The sequence below is a fragment of the Mus musculus genome, chromosome 5 (genome assembly GCF_000001635.26).
Source record: "Mus musculus strain C57BL/6J chromosome 5, GRCm38.p6 C57BL/6J".
Taxonomy (NCBI): Eukaryota; Metazoa; Chordata; class Mammalia; order Rodentia; family Muridae; genus Mus; species Mus musculus.
In genome coordinates this window covers 25,981,535-25,998,475 of record NC_000071.6, presented here as the reverse complement: position 1 = coordinate 25,998,475, position 16,941 = coordinate 25,981,535, and the positions used below count along the sequence as shown (strand labels likewise).

General features: G+C 43.2%; 1 protein-coding gene across 2 annotated transcripts; it reads left to right on the top strand.

Moving 5' to 3' along the window:
* The first annotated feature begins 9,825 nt into the window (after positions 1-9,825).
* Positions 9,826-16,450, top strand: Gm21698 (predicted gene, 21698). 2 transcript variants are annotated; one of them, NM_001378645.1, is made up of 5 exons: positions 9,826-10,035; positions 11,029-11,188; positions 12,443-12,586; positions 13,222-13,405; positions 14,150-16,446. In NM_001378645.1, the coding sequence occupies exons 1-5, from the start codon at positions 9,897-9,899 to the stop codon at positions 14,324-14,326; spliced, it is 804 nt and encodes a 267-aa protein (NP_001365574.1). In that variant the 5' UTR covers positions 9,826-9,896; the 3' UTR covers positions 14,327-16,446. The 2 variants fall into 2 exon arrangements, with proteins under 2 accessions (NP_001365574.1, XP_017176743.1); XM_017321254.1 differs by having other exon boundaries at positions 9,897-10,035; positions 11,005-11,188; positions 14,150-16,450.
* Positions 16,451-16,941: the final 491 nt, after the last annotated feature.

Genomic DNA, 16,941 nt, shown 5'->3' with positions numbered 1-16,941 from the left:
GAGCCATTTAATTGGACAAAATGGGGTAGGGGGAAAGTTGTGGATTGCTGTTTGTGTGTTCTCCTCCCACAAGAGTCCCTAAACACAGGTGCAGTCAGGTGAAATCTTAATTGGTCAGATAAGGCTAGAGGCTCTTATTGGACAATTGGGAAGAAATGCAGAGCTGAAATATTAGAGAGGGGAAGTGTGATGGAGAAGAGAGAGGGAATGGAGGACAAAAGATGGAGGAATAGGAAGATGGTGCTAGACTATGGGGCCCTAGTGTCCATAAATAACTGGGGATTTCATGAATGGGAAATAGAGTAATGTAGGTACATTTTCCTGATCTAAGTGTGCAGGTTGTATTTATATGTGTTGAGTTTTGTATTGCTTGCATGGGCACTTTGTGCTTGTAGATTTCCCCTAATAAATTTGGCTGGCATATTACAAGTCTTTTGTGTTATTATTTTAAGAGGTAAAGGGGAAGTGCAAGTGGCAGTCAGCTCACTGTAGGCTAGCCACAGGTGGTGGATGGCATTGGAAGTATGAACAGCCTGGCAGCAGCTAACCATGGGAAACAGGCAAGAGTGCTGCATGGGGCTGGCCCCTCAAGGTTAATGAGATCAGCCTGCCTGTCCCTAACCACTTTAGCATGGATTGGATTTTGTTTTTATGGTTTTTTTTTTTCGGTTTTGGGTTTTTTTTTTTTTAAGTTTTTTTTTTTCTACAAGCTACAATCATGTATTTCCTTTTATTCTAAGCATTGTAGCAATCTGTCCAACTTGAAGAAAAAAATAAAGATCCCCCATGCTCTGTTTCTTTTGTCTGTAATCCAAGCCCTCCCCAAACTGTGTAAAAGCCCTGTCTGATAAGTTTGTTGGAAAGTGGGAGTCTTAACATAAGCACAGGGTAGGTGGTGGAGTGAAGGGTGTGATGGGGGAATCTGGAAGAGTATTGGGTGGCCTAGAGGAGGCCAGCTACTGTAAGCACTCAGCATACACACCTATTATCCCCTGCTGTGTCTACTCTTATCCATATTTCTACATGTAAGAGACTTTTCTGAAAGCTTCAGTAATTTGTACATAGTTTTTTAATTTGGGTTATAAAAATGTTTACTTACTGAAAGAATGGAATATTGGAACATGCTTCCCATCACCCAAATTCAGAATATCTAGTCACAGTCCTGTAGAATACATACTCCTCTTGCAAACAAAACAGGCTCAGAAACCAAAAAAAATAACAAAAAATAACAAAACAAATCCCCAGTCCACACAGATCAATTTTAAGAGTACAGATGTCATAGGATCTACTTTATTCTTTACATGGAATTTTAACTCCAGAAGGGAAGGCAACATAAAGTGAATTACCATGCTGTGTGGCCTACTGTGGAAGGAGAAGTGACCCAGGCATTTCCATGACTGTTTATAAATAAGGTATTCATAAGAAAGCCGCCTGTCACAGTGGGGATTTGCTGCACATCTCATAAAAGTCTCTTCTTGGTCAAATCCCCTAAGTTCTCCCTGATTTAATCCTAAGAAAAGCCTTGAGCTGCAGTGCAAGGGACAATGATTCAACCCAAGACAGCCACCACCATGCATGTGACTAGTAGAGGCTATCCTACCTATGCATGCCTTGGACCTAAGTAGCCAAAAGTGGCTTTCACTGTTTCTCCAGAGGGGCCAGCTAAGCAACTGTGAATCTGAACCAACTACAGCAGTCTCCAGGCCCAGTCCTCTGCACTCCTAAACTTGGACCTGACTGAAAGAAAGGATGGGAAAAACCTAACAATGATTCCTTTGTTTACTATTATTGCTGCTAACACAATCGTTATTGTTGTTATTCCCAGTGGAGGCCCTGGGACTACACTGTAATAAGCAATAATATTGATCTCTTTTCAATAGCTAGGCAACTGTCTCAGCATCTCACTTAAACAACATCAATGTGAGGTCTGGATTCTTATCATCAATGACAGATAAGGAAGCCAAAGCTCAGTATGATGGGCCCACTTGCCCAAGGCTGTACTTAGAGCTTGGCTCTGAGAAAATGTCAGTCCTGATTATGCTCACCCACTCTTCCTTCTCTGATACCACACCCAACTTGCAGGGTAACAGACCATCTGCCCACATCATTGAATTAGTCCTGACCCCTCATCACTGCGCCTCCTAGTGGTCACAGTGATCAATGCTCTACTCTCCACAAACAAGAGCAAGTCCTCATCTTGTGAGGTGAGTGAGGACTGAGTGAGTCCCAGGGAATCCTGGCATGCTCAGGCCTCCAGTCATGAGGCTGTGGCTCTCAGCTGGCTCCATGGCCCACTCCCTCACCCTGTCCTTGATTTGGTGATGTTCTGAACCCATGCTGGTATAATAGCCATCATTGCTTTCAATTTTCTAGCTCCTATTAATTCTATCTATCCAGAAAGGTGACAAACTTACTCTGCTTAGAGAGAAAAGCAAGGCTGAAACACAAGAAAAATAACACTTTTATGCTTTTGTTTTATTTATGTTTTTTTTAAACTCCAGATCTGCCCTCTGTCTCTTCCACATCCCATACCTCTCCCCTGCCCCTCCTCTGTCCACGGGGATCCCCAAACCCACCCCACCAGACCTCTGAACTTCCAGAGACCTCGGTCTCTTTAGGGTCAGTTGCATCTTCTCTGATTAAACCCAGACCCAGCTATCCTTTTCTGTATATGTGTGAAGTCATAGCCACCTATGGATACACGAGGCGATGGTCTCTTGTGTGTGAATCATGTGGCTTACCCCATGTACACACTAAGATGTATTCACCACCATACTGTATCCATGCTGTCATGAATTCTCATACTCCTAACATATAGTACTCTGTAACACACATCCATTCATGACTCTGTAGCCAAACACTGAGTAATATACAGTCATTGCTCTACAGCTGCTGAGGAAATAAAAACAATCACAAAAGTATATAAAATAAATCAGGAAGGCCAGAGTCATGTGCCTCAGTTTTGCTTGCAATACAGCATCAGTGATAACCACACACCAGATATGATAACCTCCAAAGTCACTCTGGGAAATAGCTTTGATAGATGCGGTTGTCCTTGACCATACACTTGCTGGGTTTTGTTGTTGCTAATTAGGAAGGACATTTGAAGTTCCCCTTTTGCCATAGCAGATCTAAGATTATATTGTAGAAGTACTTGTTCCAGGTGACTGGGTGAGTATTTACTGAATGGAACTGACTCTGCGTGGAGATCAATCAGAGAGTTAATGTGTGAAAGAGTTAACCCGGTGCTTCCACAAAGAGTTGCTGGCAAGCCAGGATTTTTAAAAGTTCAGCACCTACAGAAGCAGGGTAGAGGTTTTGATTATACACTGGCACAGGTCCTCTGGGTTTTATGAACTGATTCTGCCAGAGAAAGGGTCATCCGCAACACAGTGGAAAGTGGGTGAAACTTGATTTAGCCCACACTGCCAAGATACTACTAGTGGTTGGTTCTCATTTTCCATCGTAGAACTGGAAGGGGCCTGGGTTTTGCAAGCCTACTCAAGTATGGGTCCTCACAACATTGTGTGGTTTGTTTGGAAAATGCTACCAGATGTATACATTATCCTGGATTTTTCTATTGGCACTTGTGAAATGAAATAATATTTCATGTCAGCCCTTACCAGACTAAGCTGTCCTTAATGTGCAGTGTGGAGCACAGTGTCTAATTTTCTCTCCCAGACTGCAAAGCATTTCTAGACTTGGAAGCATGTTGCCAGCCATTCTTTTTTTTTTTAATAATATCGTTTTTACTGGATTTTGCATTCATTTACATTTCAACTGTTAACCCTTTCCCAGTTCACCTTCCCCAAACCCCCTATCCCATCCATCTTACCCCTGCTTCTATGAGGGTACTTCCCCACGCACCCACACACTCCCACCTCACCGTCCTAGCATTCCCCTACACTGGAGCATCTAGCCTTCACAGGACCAAGGGCATCCCCTCTCATTGATGCCAGATAAGGCCATCCTTTGCAACATATGCAGCTAGAGCCATGGGTCCTCTCTGAAAATCAGTCTGGTGGTTCCTCAGAAAACTGGACAGAGGATCCCACAATACCTCTCATGGGTATATATCCAGAAGATGTTCCAACTGGTAACAAGGACACATGCTCAACTATGTTCATAGCAGCCTTATTTATAATAGCCAGAATTTGGAAAGAACCCAAATGTCCCTCAACAGAGGAACGGATACAGAAAATGAGGCATTTTTACACAATGGAGTATTACTCAGCTATTACAAAGAATGAACTTATGAAAATCCTAGGCAAATGGATTGACCTGGAGGGCACCATCTTGAGTGAGGTAACCCAAGCACAAAAGAACTCACACAATATGTACTCACTGATAAGTGGATATTAGCCCAGAAACTTAGAACACCCATTATACAAGATACAATTGGCAAAACACATGAAACTCAAGAAGAACAAAGACCAAACTGTGGACACTTTGCTCCTTCTTAGAACTAGGAACAAAACACCCTTAGAAGGAGTTACACAGACAAGGTTTGGATCTTAGATGAAAGGATGGACCATCTAGAGACTGCCATACCTGGGGATCCATGCCATAATCAGCCTCCAAATGCTGACACCATTGCATACACTAGCAAGATTTTGCTGAAAGGACCCTCATGTAGCTGTCTCTTGTGAGACTATGCAGGGGCCCAACAAACACAGAAGTGAATGCTCACAATCAGTTATTAGATGGATCACAGGGCCCCCAATGGAGGAGCTAGATAAAGTACCCAAGGAGCTAAAGGAGGTCTGAAACCCTATAGGTGGAACAACAATGTTAACTAACCTGTACCCCCCTGTCCCCAGAAGTTGTGTCTCTAGCTGCATATGTATCAGAAACTGGCCAGGTCGGCCATCATTGGAAAGAGAGGCACATTGGTCTTGCAAACTTTATATGTCTCAGTACAAGGGAACACCAGGACCATGAAGTGGGAGTGTGTGGGGATGAGGGGAGTGGGAAGAAGGGTATGGGGGACTCTTGGGATACCATTGGAAATGTAAATGAAGAAAATTCCTAATTTAAAAAAAAAAGAAAAGTGGATTGAGGCAAAGTGAGTTGTGGAATTTGACTGAAGTATCTTGTAAAAGAACAGTTAAAGACACACATGGATTGAGACATTTTATTTATGATTTTGTTAATATAGATGAGAATTTGTATTTTCTTTCACCAAGCCATATAAAATTCAAGTTATATAATCAGGAAATAAAGACAGGCACATTAGTTCAGATCAGGAAGACAGGCACATGCCTGCAGATCATGATAAATACCTGTGTATGCCTCTATACATAGGAAGACTGTGGACTCTTGAGCAAGAGGGCATAATCATTAGCATAATAATATCCCTTGCTAGATGCTTGGAATATATAAGAGCAGCCATGAAATAATCCTATTAGGGCACACATTTGTGCGTGTATCTGTATATCCACACAATCACACACACACATGCACACAGAACACATACAAACACACATACACGCACATACACATACATACACACACATCCCTTTCTAATGAATAGAATCTCATGAAGCACAAATAGAGGTTGAGGTATTTATACTTGGTGATACAAGATGTTTTTTCCATCAATATTTTACTAAGAAGACAATTGGGAAACATTTAAACTAAACAGTGCAGGGAAATATATAAGGAAATGAGGACAGAGAATGCAATGAGAAAATTAATACACAGCACTGTTAATGAAATTATGTAATCTATGAGGATGCTATGTGAGGGGTACATTCTAGAACACATGTCAATAAAGAGATTTGTTGGTATAACAACAACAACAAAAAGTCCATGGATCTTTCTGGCTTTTGTACAAGTCAATATAGAAAGGATGTCTTTATTTCGAATAGAAACTAGTTCTATTAATTATTGTCTTAGGTAGGATTTTACCTGCTGGGAAGAGACACCATGACCTAGGCAACTCTTATAAGAACAATATTTAATTGGGGCTGGCTTTCAGATTCAAATTAGTCCATTATGATTAAGGTGGGAGCATGGTGCCATCCAGGCAGGCATGGTGCAGGAGGAGCTGAGAGTTCTACAACTTCATCTTAATACTGCTAGCAGAATACTGGCTTCCAGGCAGCTAGGATGAGGGTCTTAAAGCCCAAACTCATAATGACAGACCTACTCCAACAAGGCCACACCTACTCCGCCACCTTCTAATAGTGACATTCCCTGGGCCAAGCATATACAAACCATTACAAGTATAGACTTGTGAAAATCTACGGACATTTTCACCCATATGTGAATACTAACCAAGTCATTGTCCCAATCATGTGGCTCACGGAGGTCAATAATGAAGAGGTTTTTTTAGGCAGTAGGTCAAAGTTAGGAATACAAAACAAATTATTCAGCCTGTCTACCATGAGATGGGAGGCATTAGAGCAGTGTTCTGGGCTGTGGCTTGTGCACCTCTTTAGTGTGCAGGACATGGAGAAGGCTAGCCACTTTTACTTTCAGGACTAGTGAGCCACTCAGTGGAAAGAGCCATTGGTCAACTACTCTCCTGTTGGCCAGAGATCTGGATTGGGAGATCTGGACCAAGTCTTACAACATTAGGATTGGGAAGGGACAAAAGGTAGCAAAGGCCAGAAAGCAGGTGTCATTGTGCTGGCTACATAGGCCAGGACTCTGCTCCGGGGGGAGGCAAGGTAATGGAAGGTGTCTCTTCCTACCCCAACCCCTTTAAGAGTCAGAAGGAGGCTGTGCAGAGGGAGTTAAGATAGAAAGAATTTGCAATGGGCATTGAGTGTTCAAAACTCTGCCAAAGTCTAATGCTCAGATGTGCTTTAATTTGGCAGAGTTTTGAAGGAGTTTTTATTAAGATATTTTTCAACAGGGTAGGAATGTAATGAGGTGATTGTCCTGAACAGCTATGGAGTTGGAGCATCCCAAGAGTCCCCCATACCCTTCTTCCCACTTCCCTCCTCCCCACACACTCCCACTTCTTGGCCCTGGTGTTCCCCTGTACTGAGGCATATAAAGTTTGCAAGACCAACGTGCCTCTCTTTCCAATGATGGCCGACCTGGCCACCTTCTGATACATATGCAGCTAGAGACACAAGTTCTGAGTGGGGGTACTGATTAGTTAATATTGTTGTTCCACCTATAGGGTCCCAGTCTGGAACATATATCAAGATAAATCTGGCATGGAGGTACATGAACACTTTCCTGTACTGAACACAGAATGGTGGAGGTAGAAGTATGATGCATGGTTAATTGGCCACCAAGTTAGCATTGTGTTCCTGGATTTCATCTCAGGACAAGGAAGTGGAGAGTCGCTGATGGCTTCTGTCTAGCTCCTTGAAAGGTTTTACATCCATGAATGGGAAGCATATTACAGGAACAGCATGAAATAGACTGCTGGCTTGTAACAAATTTGCTACAGATATGGTATGGGGCAAGCCTTATCAGAGAGACCTTTGTATCACTAGGAAAGAAGTCTGCGTGACCTTACTATAGCCTTACCTTACAAGATCCATGGTCTCAACAGAAGCTCTTTGGAAGGTGGACAGAGAATGTGTTTGTTACCTGTAATAAGGGGCCTCAGAAGTATTGCTCAGCCTGGTCAGTGCCTATTTCACCTTACTCTGTCCATTCAGAGGAACCCAAGTTGTCCTCACACCATTCCTTTGAGCCGTGTCTAGGCACAAAAATGCCAGGGCACAGTGCAGGTGTCCCACTCCTCACTTATGCTCAATTTTCAGCTAATGAACTTTTTAAACAAATACAGTGTGGTCACTTGTTATTGATAGTCTTGACATCTTACTGAATTCACCAACTTCTTGACTACACGCAACTCTCTAAAAAGTCTGCGCCCTGCAACATATATCAAGATAAACCTGTCATGGAGGTGCATGAACACTTTCCTGTACTGAACATAGAAAAATGGAGGTAGAAGTATGATGTATGGTTAATTAGCCACCAAGTTCACATTGTGTTCCTGGATTTCATCTCAGGACAAGGAAGTGGAGAGTCTCTGATGGCTTCTGTCTAGCTCCTTGAAAGGTTCTCTGAGCTTTGGCCTCAGCACTTAATACTTCCTGCTGGGGCAGCAACACTAAAAAAAGCTAAGATTATCATCGGCACAGTACCACGCTAGCAGCAGTGGATATTACTCAGTTGTTCAGATGATGATACTCACTTTCATTTGTTCTTAATGTGGGCTGAGGGGAAAAGAGAACATGGTCCTTAGAATGGAAAGATCATTTTCACTTCTCCATCTTCCCAGAAAGAAAGACTGGAAGGGAGAGAATGGTAAGTTCTTCATAATAGACAAGAATTGGCTAGTGAGGCCTTGCATGTAGTGTGTGTTTCAGTGTTGTTTTCTGAAACAGGGTCTCAAATACCCCATGTGGACCAGGTTAACATTGAGCTCAGACAATTCTGCTTCCACGTTCATATATTTGGGCTTCCAAGTGGGGTCTCCAAGTACTATGAACACAGAACTGGTCATTGTGAGAGACCTAGATAATCTAATGCTAATGCATGTACTGCCCAGTATAGCAAGAGCCATTGTGTTCTATGTCTGCCCCCTATTTCAGATAGTTGCTGTCATAAGACAGCCAATCATAAACACAGAAAAACAACTTGACTCAGAGCAAAGTCACTGTGTCCACATCCTGTTGTGTTCTGTATGAGGCTTGTTAATCTTACAATGGTTCATAAACCAATCCATGGGACCCTCCAATTAAAGGTCAGTATGCAGTTCTATCTAAAATGGCCTGATCAGAACAGACCACTGGATATTTCCCTAACTTTAAATGAACTAATTGTGTTTTTCATTTGTTTTTGTTTGTTTGTTTGTTTTGGTTTTAGGGTTTTGGTTTTCGGTTTTTTTGTCTTTATAAGTTAACAAAGATAGATTTTTGAAGCTATGGCTCAACCCCCAAAACCTGAGCTATGGTTCTGATCAATCAACTTTAGGGTCTGCATTTAATGAATCATTGATGTTTGACTAGGATTGGGTTTTGTGTGGTTTGTGGATCCAAACATGAACCCAAATACAAGATGCTAGACCCTTGCTCTGTCAACTAACCTGTCTATAGTATTAGACTACACTTTATACCTGCACATCTGCAACTCTGTTGAATATATTATTATTACAAACAAAATCTCATGGTCTAGCACACAGAGGGCTATAAGCAATACTGATTGGTGAGTTTGGTGCAGTGAGAAAAACCCCCACACAATCTGAGGGCCACTCATTGGTGGCTCCAATATTTCAGTTTCCTCTGCCAACAGATCTCTAGACTGTTGTCAGAAGCATAATGACTGAGTGATGACTGCATGATGACTGCATGTCTCCCTCCTAAGGGATCTTGGGGCAAATTTCAAATGCTAAGCACAAGGCTTCATGAGTGTGGCCCCTAACACACACCCACACTACACCCAGCCCTGCAGGTTCAGCCTGGATGAGATTTCATGCACCTGTACATGATGAGACAGGAGTAGATTTTGGCTGCATATTCGAACTGGTATGATTTCTCAGTAGGTTTTAATGGCTCCTACTGCTGACTGAGGAAAATTTAAGGTAGGATGAGATATTTCTGAGAAGGGTTTGGAAAGGAAACACTCAGTTAGATACATAGGAATTACTTAGGTGTTGCCAATCAAGCCTAGAGCAAACCCTGGCTTTGGAAGGAGGATGTGCTCAATGGCTATGCCCCAGGAAAGGGCAGCTCAGTTTCCTATCAGTACAGGGAAACATTAGCAGGGAACCAAAGGCTGTATGTAGTCCATGACATCAGCAGTCCCTTCTTGGACGTTCTATTGTCTCCTGGAGAGTTCTTAGCAACCTCCGTGATGTCACCAGTGTTGTAGTGACAACAAACCCACTGAGATTTCTCAGTCAGAGGCTGGACATTGCAGTGATGGCCTTGTTTGCCCGACTCTGCAGACTTTTTCAGAGAGTCAATGTGGATGGGAGAGAGACCAGAGAGGGGAGGAAGGATGCTGACCTTCCATCTGAGAGGAATGAAGGACGAAGGAGGTGGACTTGGCGAATGTGCAGTAAGTCCTGGGAAGTGGATGTTGAGCTTCCTGGTAGGGGTGGCCTGAGCTGGCCTTTCCAGTAATGTGGAACTGGAGACTCTGGGTAGCGAAAACATTTCCATGGTTATCACAATTCTTGAACATCAAGGAATTCAGAACAGTACTTTTCCATCCCCTAAGGAAGGAATTGACAAGGTCAAAGCTGTTATGCCATGAACCTCAAGTCTTTTTTTGCACTGGGTATTGTGGGTGTTACATGGGGACAGAATGAGACCATCACGAGTGACAGCGGGTCTAAGCTATGCCAGTTTTGGGGAGAAAAATCCTGCACTTCAGTCCATGGCTTCTTTTAGCTCCTGTACTTATCTGACATTAGTGACAGGGAGAGAATGGTGCTCCAGACCAAGACCTCATGTTCTCAGAACTACTCTGACCTCCTGTTTGTGACAGTTCCTACCTTAACTTTCTTTATCACCAATTGTAGGGGGCAGGCATTTCTACACTGTAAACAAAGAACTAGCAGTTGATAGACCCACAGGGGGATTCTATTCCTACTTCTGGGATGTTTTGTGTTTAGGGGCGGGTTGGGAAATTGATCAATGTGTTGACTATGTTCTGCCCCCTGCATGACTTTTTAAGCCAATTCCTTGGCTTAGAGTAACAGGTAGGATATTGGAGCATCTCCAAGATCTCAAATACTTTTGAATAGTGTATTTATCATCTGACTTGTGAAACCACAGGGCTCAGGGCTCTGAAGCCAAATTGTACCCTGGAGAAGACATCTCTCTGGTCCTCATAAGCACGTTTAAGGAGAATGAGGAAACATCTGCCTACTTACATCGCCTGATCTCTCTAGAGTGATGGTAGAACTGAGATCCACTGAGAAGAAATCTCATGCTGGCACCAATCTCTTGGTGGTGTCACGAGGTTACAGGCATTTTTCCTTCTCTGTGGTCAGTCTACACTCTTTGCATTCTCACATCTAATATTCTGGTATTCATCTACGTACAGTGGCTCACGGACAGACAACATCCCCGGTACCTGTCAAAAGCAAAAAGCAGTTTGAGAAGGAAGAGAAGGAGCTGATCAAAAAGATCCAGCTCACTACCGAGGAGACAAATGAGCTGAGAGATCGCCTGATCTACGTGACCAAGGGATCCATGAACAAGAGGTATACATTTCTCCAAAATCTGTGGTGTCAGTCTGGGGTCTGCAATGCCTCCCTCATCTTATGCTTTTAAAGGTGTGGGTTCTAGGAAGCTATGCCACCAGAACATACCTGGGCCCCACTTCATGCCCCTAAATACTAATTAGAGGAGAGGCTGCACCTGAAGATTTGTCAGGAGTGAGAAGGGTAATAGACTCCTCTGCTCCCTCCACTTGAAAAGAGGAACTTGGAGTCTGAGTGAAGAACTCAGGGATAGAGGCAGTGATGATTTCCTATGGTTCATTTGGAAAGCCTGTGACAGCAGGTTTCTAGGTGATGGGTGTTTGTAGTTGTGTTTTTACTTGTCTCGCAGGTGACAGTGCTGGCACCTCCAGGTAGCAGCTGGAGGGGCCTGGTCCTCACATGGTTCTTCTCAGTGCTTGATTAGGTTGCCTGAAGTTCATGCCTGTCCCTCCTTGTCTGTGTGCCTTATAGTCTGAGGCAGTAATGTTGCATACATTATTCTACCTGTCATTGTGTTCCCTTTGTCTCTGTCTGTCTATTTGTCTGTCTGTCTGTCTGTCTGTCTGTCTCTCTCTCTCCCATTCTCTCACTCTTTGTTTCTCCATCTTGTGTATAGGTCTAAGTCTGTGAGTCTATGTGCATGCACAGGTACTGACCTGTGAAGATGTTTTGTATGTTTTTATTTCTCTCCACAATTTGGAATCTAGGGCTAGGTGTTTTGGCCTGAGGATTTACCTGCCTAACAGTTTCCAGGTGAGGTGGGTCCTGAGGTCTGGTAGTCCCCACTTTAAATAGCATTGCACTTTGACTATGTGGTCACAAGTGTTCATACATTTGTATCTATTGAGCAGATTATAAATCTGTGGTGATTTCTGGCCTCATCTCCAGAATTATGTGTAATATCTGTCTCTACAGTATTAGGTATCCAGGATTTAGAATCCCTCTTATGAAAACAGGGGGAATACCATCACAGGTGTCTGGTGGGCAAAGACCCGTAGCCTAGGCTCCTGAGAACATAACTGTTTAGTCTGCCCTTCAGCCCTACTGAGTAAGGCAGAGAGCCAGGTCACCCTCCATCTGGATGCCTAGCTTCTGGTGTTCTGGGACTAGGATAGCCAGTTTCCCAAGGATAAGAAAATCCCAGCATTTAGAATGCAGAGTGTGGTTTCCATGGCTGCAGTAGTCCAGGACCCAGCCTGAGTTCATGTGTTACTAAAAGCCTAAGTTCATGGAGTTCTGTCTTCCTGGGGTCAGGCCCTACCACAGGCAAACTCGACATTATAAAGAACTGAAATTAAAGGAGAAGGAGATCATGACATTTCTACACGACTTAGAGATGAAGAACATGGAGGCCCGAGAGAACAATCAGGAGCTCAAGAAGGAGAAAAATTTCTATCGGTAAGTTCTTGTCAGGGAGGCCAACCCTTGTGAAATGGCCGTTTCTACTTTCCTTTGTTTCTGGTCTGGAGAGTCTGCAGGTCTCCTTCTACCCTTTCTGCTTTTCAGCCATCAGTTTGCCTTGGATCTTTTGGACTCAGTTTTCCTAGGCCTCTAAGAGACTCTTACCACTGCCAGTGTTCTCCAGGCATCCTCTGGAGCCTCTAGACAGACAAGTGATTCAGATCATGAGAAGGTTATTATGCTGTACTGGGCCTCTGGGGCTCAGGCAGGTTTTACAGAGCTAACTGAGGTGTAACACAACGATAGAGTGCCCTCCCTGTGGTTCTACTGACTTCCCTGATTCCATGTGCAGCCTACTAATTGGGATTGCCCCAATGCATTGGTTGTCATAGGTAGATGGAGATCTCTCTTTCTTTTGGAGAAACATGGACCCTTTTTGGTGTTTGGACTACAGCAAAAATTTCTTCTTCCTTGAAATGGCTCTTTGCTGTTTGTACAGCTGTCATGGATGTATTGAGGTGGATTGTATTAGGTCTTCATGGGAACCAGGGTACAGGTCAGGTTAATGGGACCTGTAAGTAGAAATGGAAGGAGGAGGCTGCAGGATCTTAACATGCAGAGTGTGTTTCCAGTAACCTGCACACCCGGATCCTGCTGGGGGAGAATCTTATAAAGAAGAAGTTGGCGATATTGCAGCAGGAGAGCAAGGAAATACATGCTGATTGGGCCATCATTCAACAACGTTTGGTGGAGTTGAACCTGAGTGGTAAAGACGAACAGGAGAAGACCAGCAACCTGGAAGCTCAAGAAAATCAGGTAGGGAAAAACAATTCAGTCAGGCTATGACTATCTGATACCATTGACACATTAGATCTATCTTTGCTTCCCCCCGCCAACTTTCTAGTCCATACTTGCAAGCAGCCACCCTCCTCATGGAATGTAGCTGTTCTTTGCTCTGTCTTCACACAAATATTCTGGGAAATTAGCCTCTTGTGAGACACTGAATTAGCCTCTTTAGAGACACTGTTACCACTGACAAGTGTACTTTCAACTCTGCTTTAGTCTGCATTCCACTCAGGGTGACAGGTGAATAACATGTCACATTCTTGCATGCATGTCTTCAAGATAGGTGGAATGCTATGTGGAGGTTTAAGTGAGTCCTGGGTCCTTAGACAGGAGACAGGCAGAGGTCATATGACATTCTAGGTCAATTCACCTTGGAGGGATTAGAACCAAGTACAAATGTCAAATGAGTGCTTCTCATTATCATTGATCTGGGTGGCATGTGGCCTTCTCCTTTCTTCCTGTAATCCACTGAGGTCTCTTCCTTTGCCATGTTCTTGTTTGGAGCTGATAGAAGCCTGAGTTGATCTTTTTCAGTCCGTGTTTTGTGACTGTTTTTGAATACTTTGCCTGTCTGCAGTTTTCAAATCTGTAATTTCAGTTAAAATATTAATGTTGACTGTCAAGTAAAGTTGAGGAAGTGGGAGAATGCAGCCTGAGAGCGGCCATGCCCATCCCCACCATTCCTGTGTCTTAGTAACTGCCTTCCTCTCCCAGGTCTCAGAAGCTGCAAGAGAGCTGGGATTGGCCACAGCTGAAGAAGACAGCATCTTGCAGAATGAGTTGCCATGCCAGGAGGCCCCTGCTGAGCACCATCCTCAGCACCCATCATCTTCCTCGGATGAATCTTCCTCAGATGAATCTTCTTATAGCACATGTCCTGAGTGGGAATAGGCCCTAACGAGGAAGCCATGGCTGATTCAGGGCGTTGTTCCCTTTTCTCTTCAGACAACGACTCTTGGTAGAAAACTGAGGCAGCTGCACTGCTACCAAGTGTCCAAGAGGAGCAGCAGCCTGGAGGGCTGTGCTGCTAAAAGTGCAAAAAAATGCTGCTGAACAATAATTTTCCTTTAGAGTTTTGGTTGAAGTTTTCATTTTTGTTCTTTGAGTTATTGTTATGTTATTTAGAAGTTATATGTTCTTGTTCTTGTATTTCATTGTTTGTTTTTGCCTTTATCTCTATATTAATTGAATTTTAAAACCTATTTCTTAAAAATTCTATTTCTTATGCAGAAAAATTGATTTGCAAGTAGTGACTCTTGAGACCATCTTCCTTATTCAGGTGTTCTATCCCCTGCTGTAGACCTAGAACTCACATCCAGAGATGGATCTTTGTAAGTTCCAGGCAGCCAGGGCTGTATAATAAAGTCAGAGCCTAGCCACCTAGGGGTATACAAGGTGATGATCTTTTGTGTCGATAATTTTACTTACCCCATGGACACACACTTGATGATGTAATCACTGCCATACTGCATCCATGGTGTCATGAATTCTATTACTGCTAACATATAGCACTCTATAACACACATTCATTCATGATCCCGTGAACCAGATACTGATTAATATACAGCCATTGTTCTAGAGCAGCTGCGGATATAAAAACACTCAGAAAGGAATATAAAATAAATCAGGAAGGCCAGAGCCAGCTGCCTCAGTTTACTTGCAATAGAGCAACAGTGATTGAGGAGAACAATGGCTTCCCTTTGGTTCTGGCCTGAAAGGGTCAGAGCCGTTAACTGGGAGAAAGTTCAGGGGTCATTCCTCCTGAAAGGGAGGGATGTCTAAACATGACTTTCTGTGAGCCAGAGTTTTTCCTTGTTCCTCGTCAAGAGTTAATATTTACCCTGAGAGGAAGATGTCCTTAGGTCTTCAGATAACAGTTTCTTCTTCTGAAATTCATTGTTGTTATGAGAAAATGACTCCAAAATTGATAATATTGTTTGCCAGATGCAACTAAGTAAAAATGTTATTTTTTGAGCAAAATTTGCAAAGTCATACCCCATGTTTTTAAGCTGTAGAAATCAGTAAAGCTTTGCTACTTGCCAGCAGAGCGGTAATCTATCTGTTTCTTTAAGGCATTCTCGAAGCTGGTCGTCATCAAATGTTAACCACATAGCAGATATAATGACCTTCCATGGCTTGCTGGGAAATAGCTTTTGATAGATGCTGCTGTCCTTGACCATAAACTTGCTGTGTTTTTGCTGTTGCTGATTAGACTTATGTTTAACATTTATGTGAATGGGTGTCTTTCCTACTGAATGTAATACAGCATGTGGCTCCTCCTGAGGGACGTTTCCCTCAGAGGACAGAAGAAGGAACCACAACCATTCCTGGAGATGGTTGTTAGGCACCATGTGGGTCTTCTAGAGAGTAGCAGATGCTCTAACCTGTGAGGCATCCCCACACCTCCTGAAGTTGACTTTTGTCCTTCCAGAGAATGTGCTGTTTAGATGGCCAGGATCAAGCCCAGTTGAGTGGAGAAATCTCAGGAGATGTGTAGGTACAGTGCCTGACCTGCTCATACTCATTGTCCTATGCTGCCAGGCATGTATGAAGGGCTCTGATGTTACCACTGGCAGTTCTGTGTTCAGAGCCTTTTATTTGGACAAAATGCGGTAGAGGGAAAGTTGTGGATTGAAGTTTGTGTGTTCTGCTCCCTCAAGAGTCCCTAAACACAGGTGCAGTCAGGTGAAATCTTATTTGGTCAGATAAGGCTAGAGGCTCTTATTGGACAATTGGGAAGAAATGCAGAGCTGAAATATTAGAGAGTGGAAGTGTGATGGAGAAGAGAGAGGGAACGGAGGACAAAGATAGAGGAATGGGAAGATGGTGCTAGACTACGGGACACTAGTGTCCAAAAATAACTGGGGATTTCATAAATGGGAAATAGAGTAATGTAGGTACATTTTCCTGATCTAAGTGTGCAGGTTTTATTTATATGTGTTGAGTTTTGTATTGCTTGCATGGACATTTTGTGCTTGTAGATTTCCCCTAATAAATTTGGCTGGCATATTACAAGTCTTTGTGTTATTATTTTAAGAGGTAAAGGGGAAGTGTGAGTGGCAGCCAGCTCACTGTAGGCTAGCCACAGGTGGTGGATGGCATTGGAAGTATGAACAGCCTGGCAGCAGCTAACCATGGGAAACAGGGCAAGAGTGCTGCATGGGGCTTGCAACTCAAGGTTACTGAGATCATCTTGCCTGTCCCTAACCAAATTAGCATGGATTGGATTTTGTTTTTATGTTTTGTTGTTTTGGTTTTGGGTTTTTTTAAGTTTCTTTTTTTGCTACAAGCTACAATCATGTATTTCTTTTTGTGCTAAGCATAGTAGCAATCTGTCCAACTTGAAGAAAAAAATAAAAGATCCCCCATGCTCTGTTTCTTTTGTCTGTGATCCAAGCCCTCCCCAAACTGTGTAAAAGCCCTGTCTGATAAGTTTGTTGCAAAGTGGGAGTCTTAACATAAGCACAGGGTAGGTGTTGGAGTGAAGGGTGTGATGGGGGAATCTG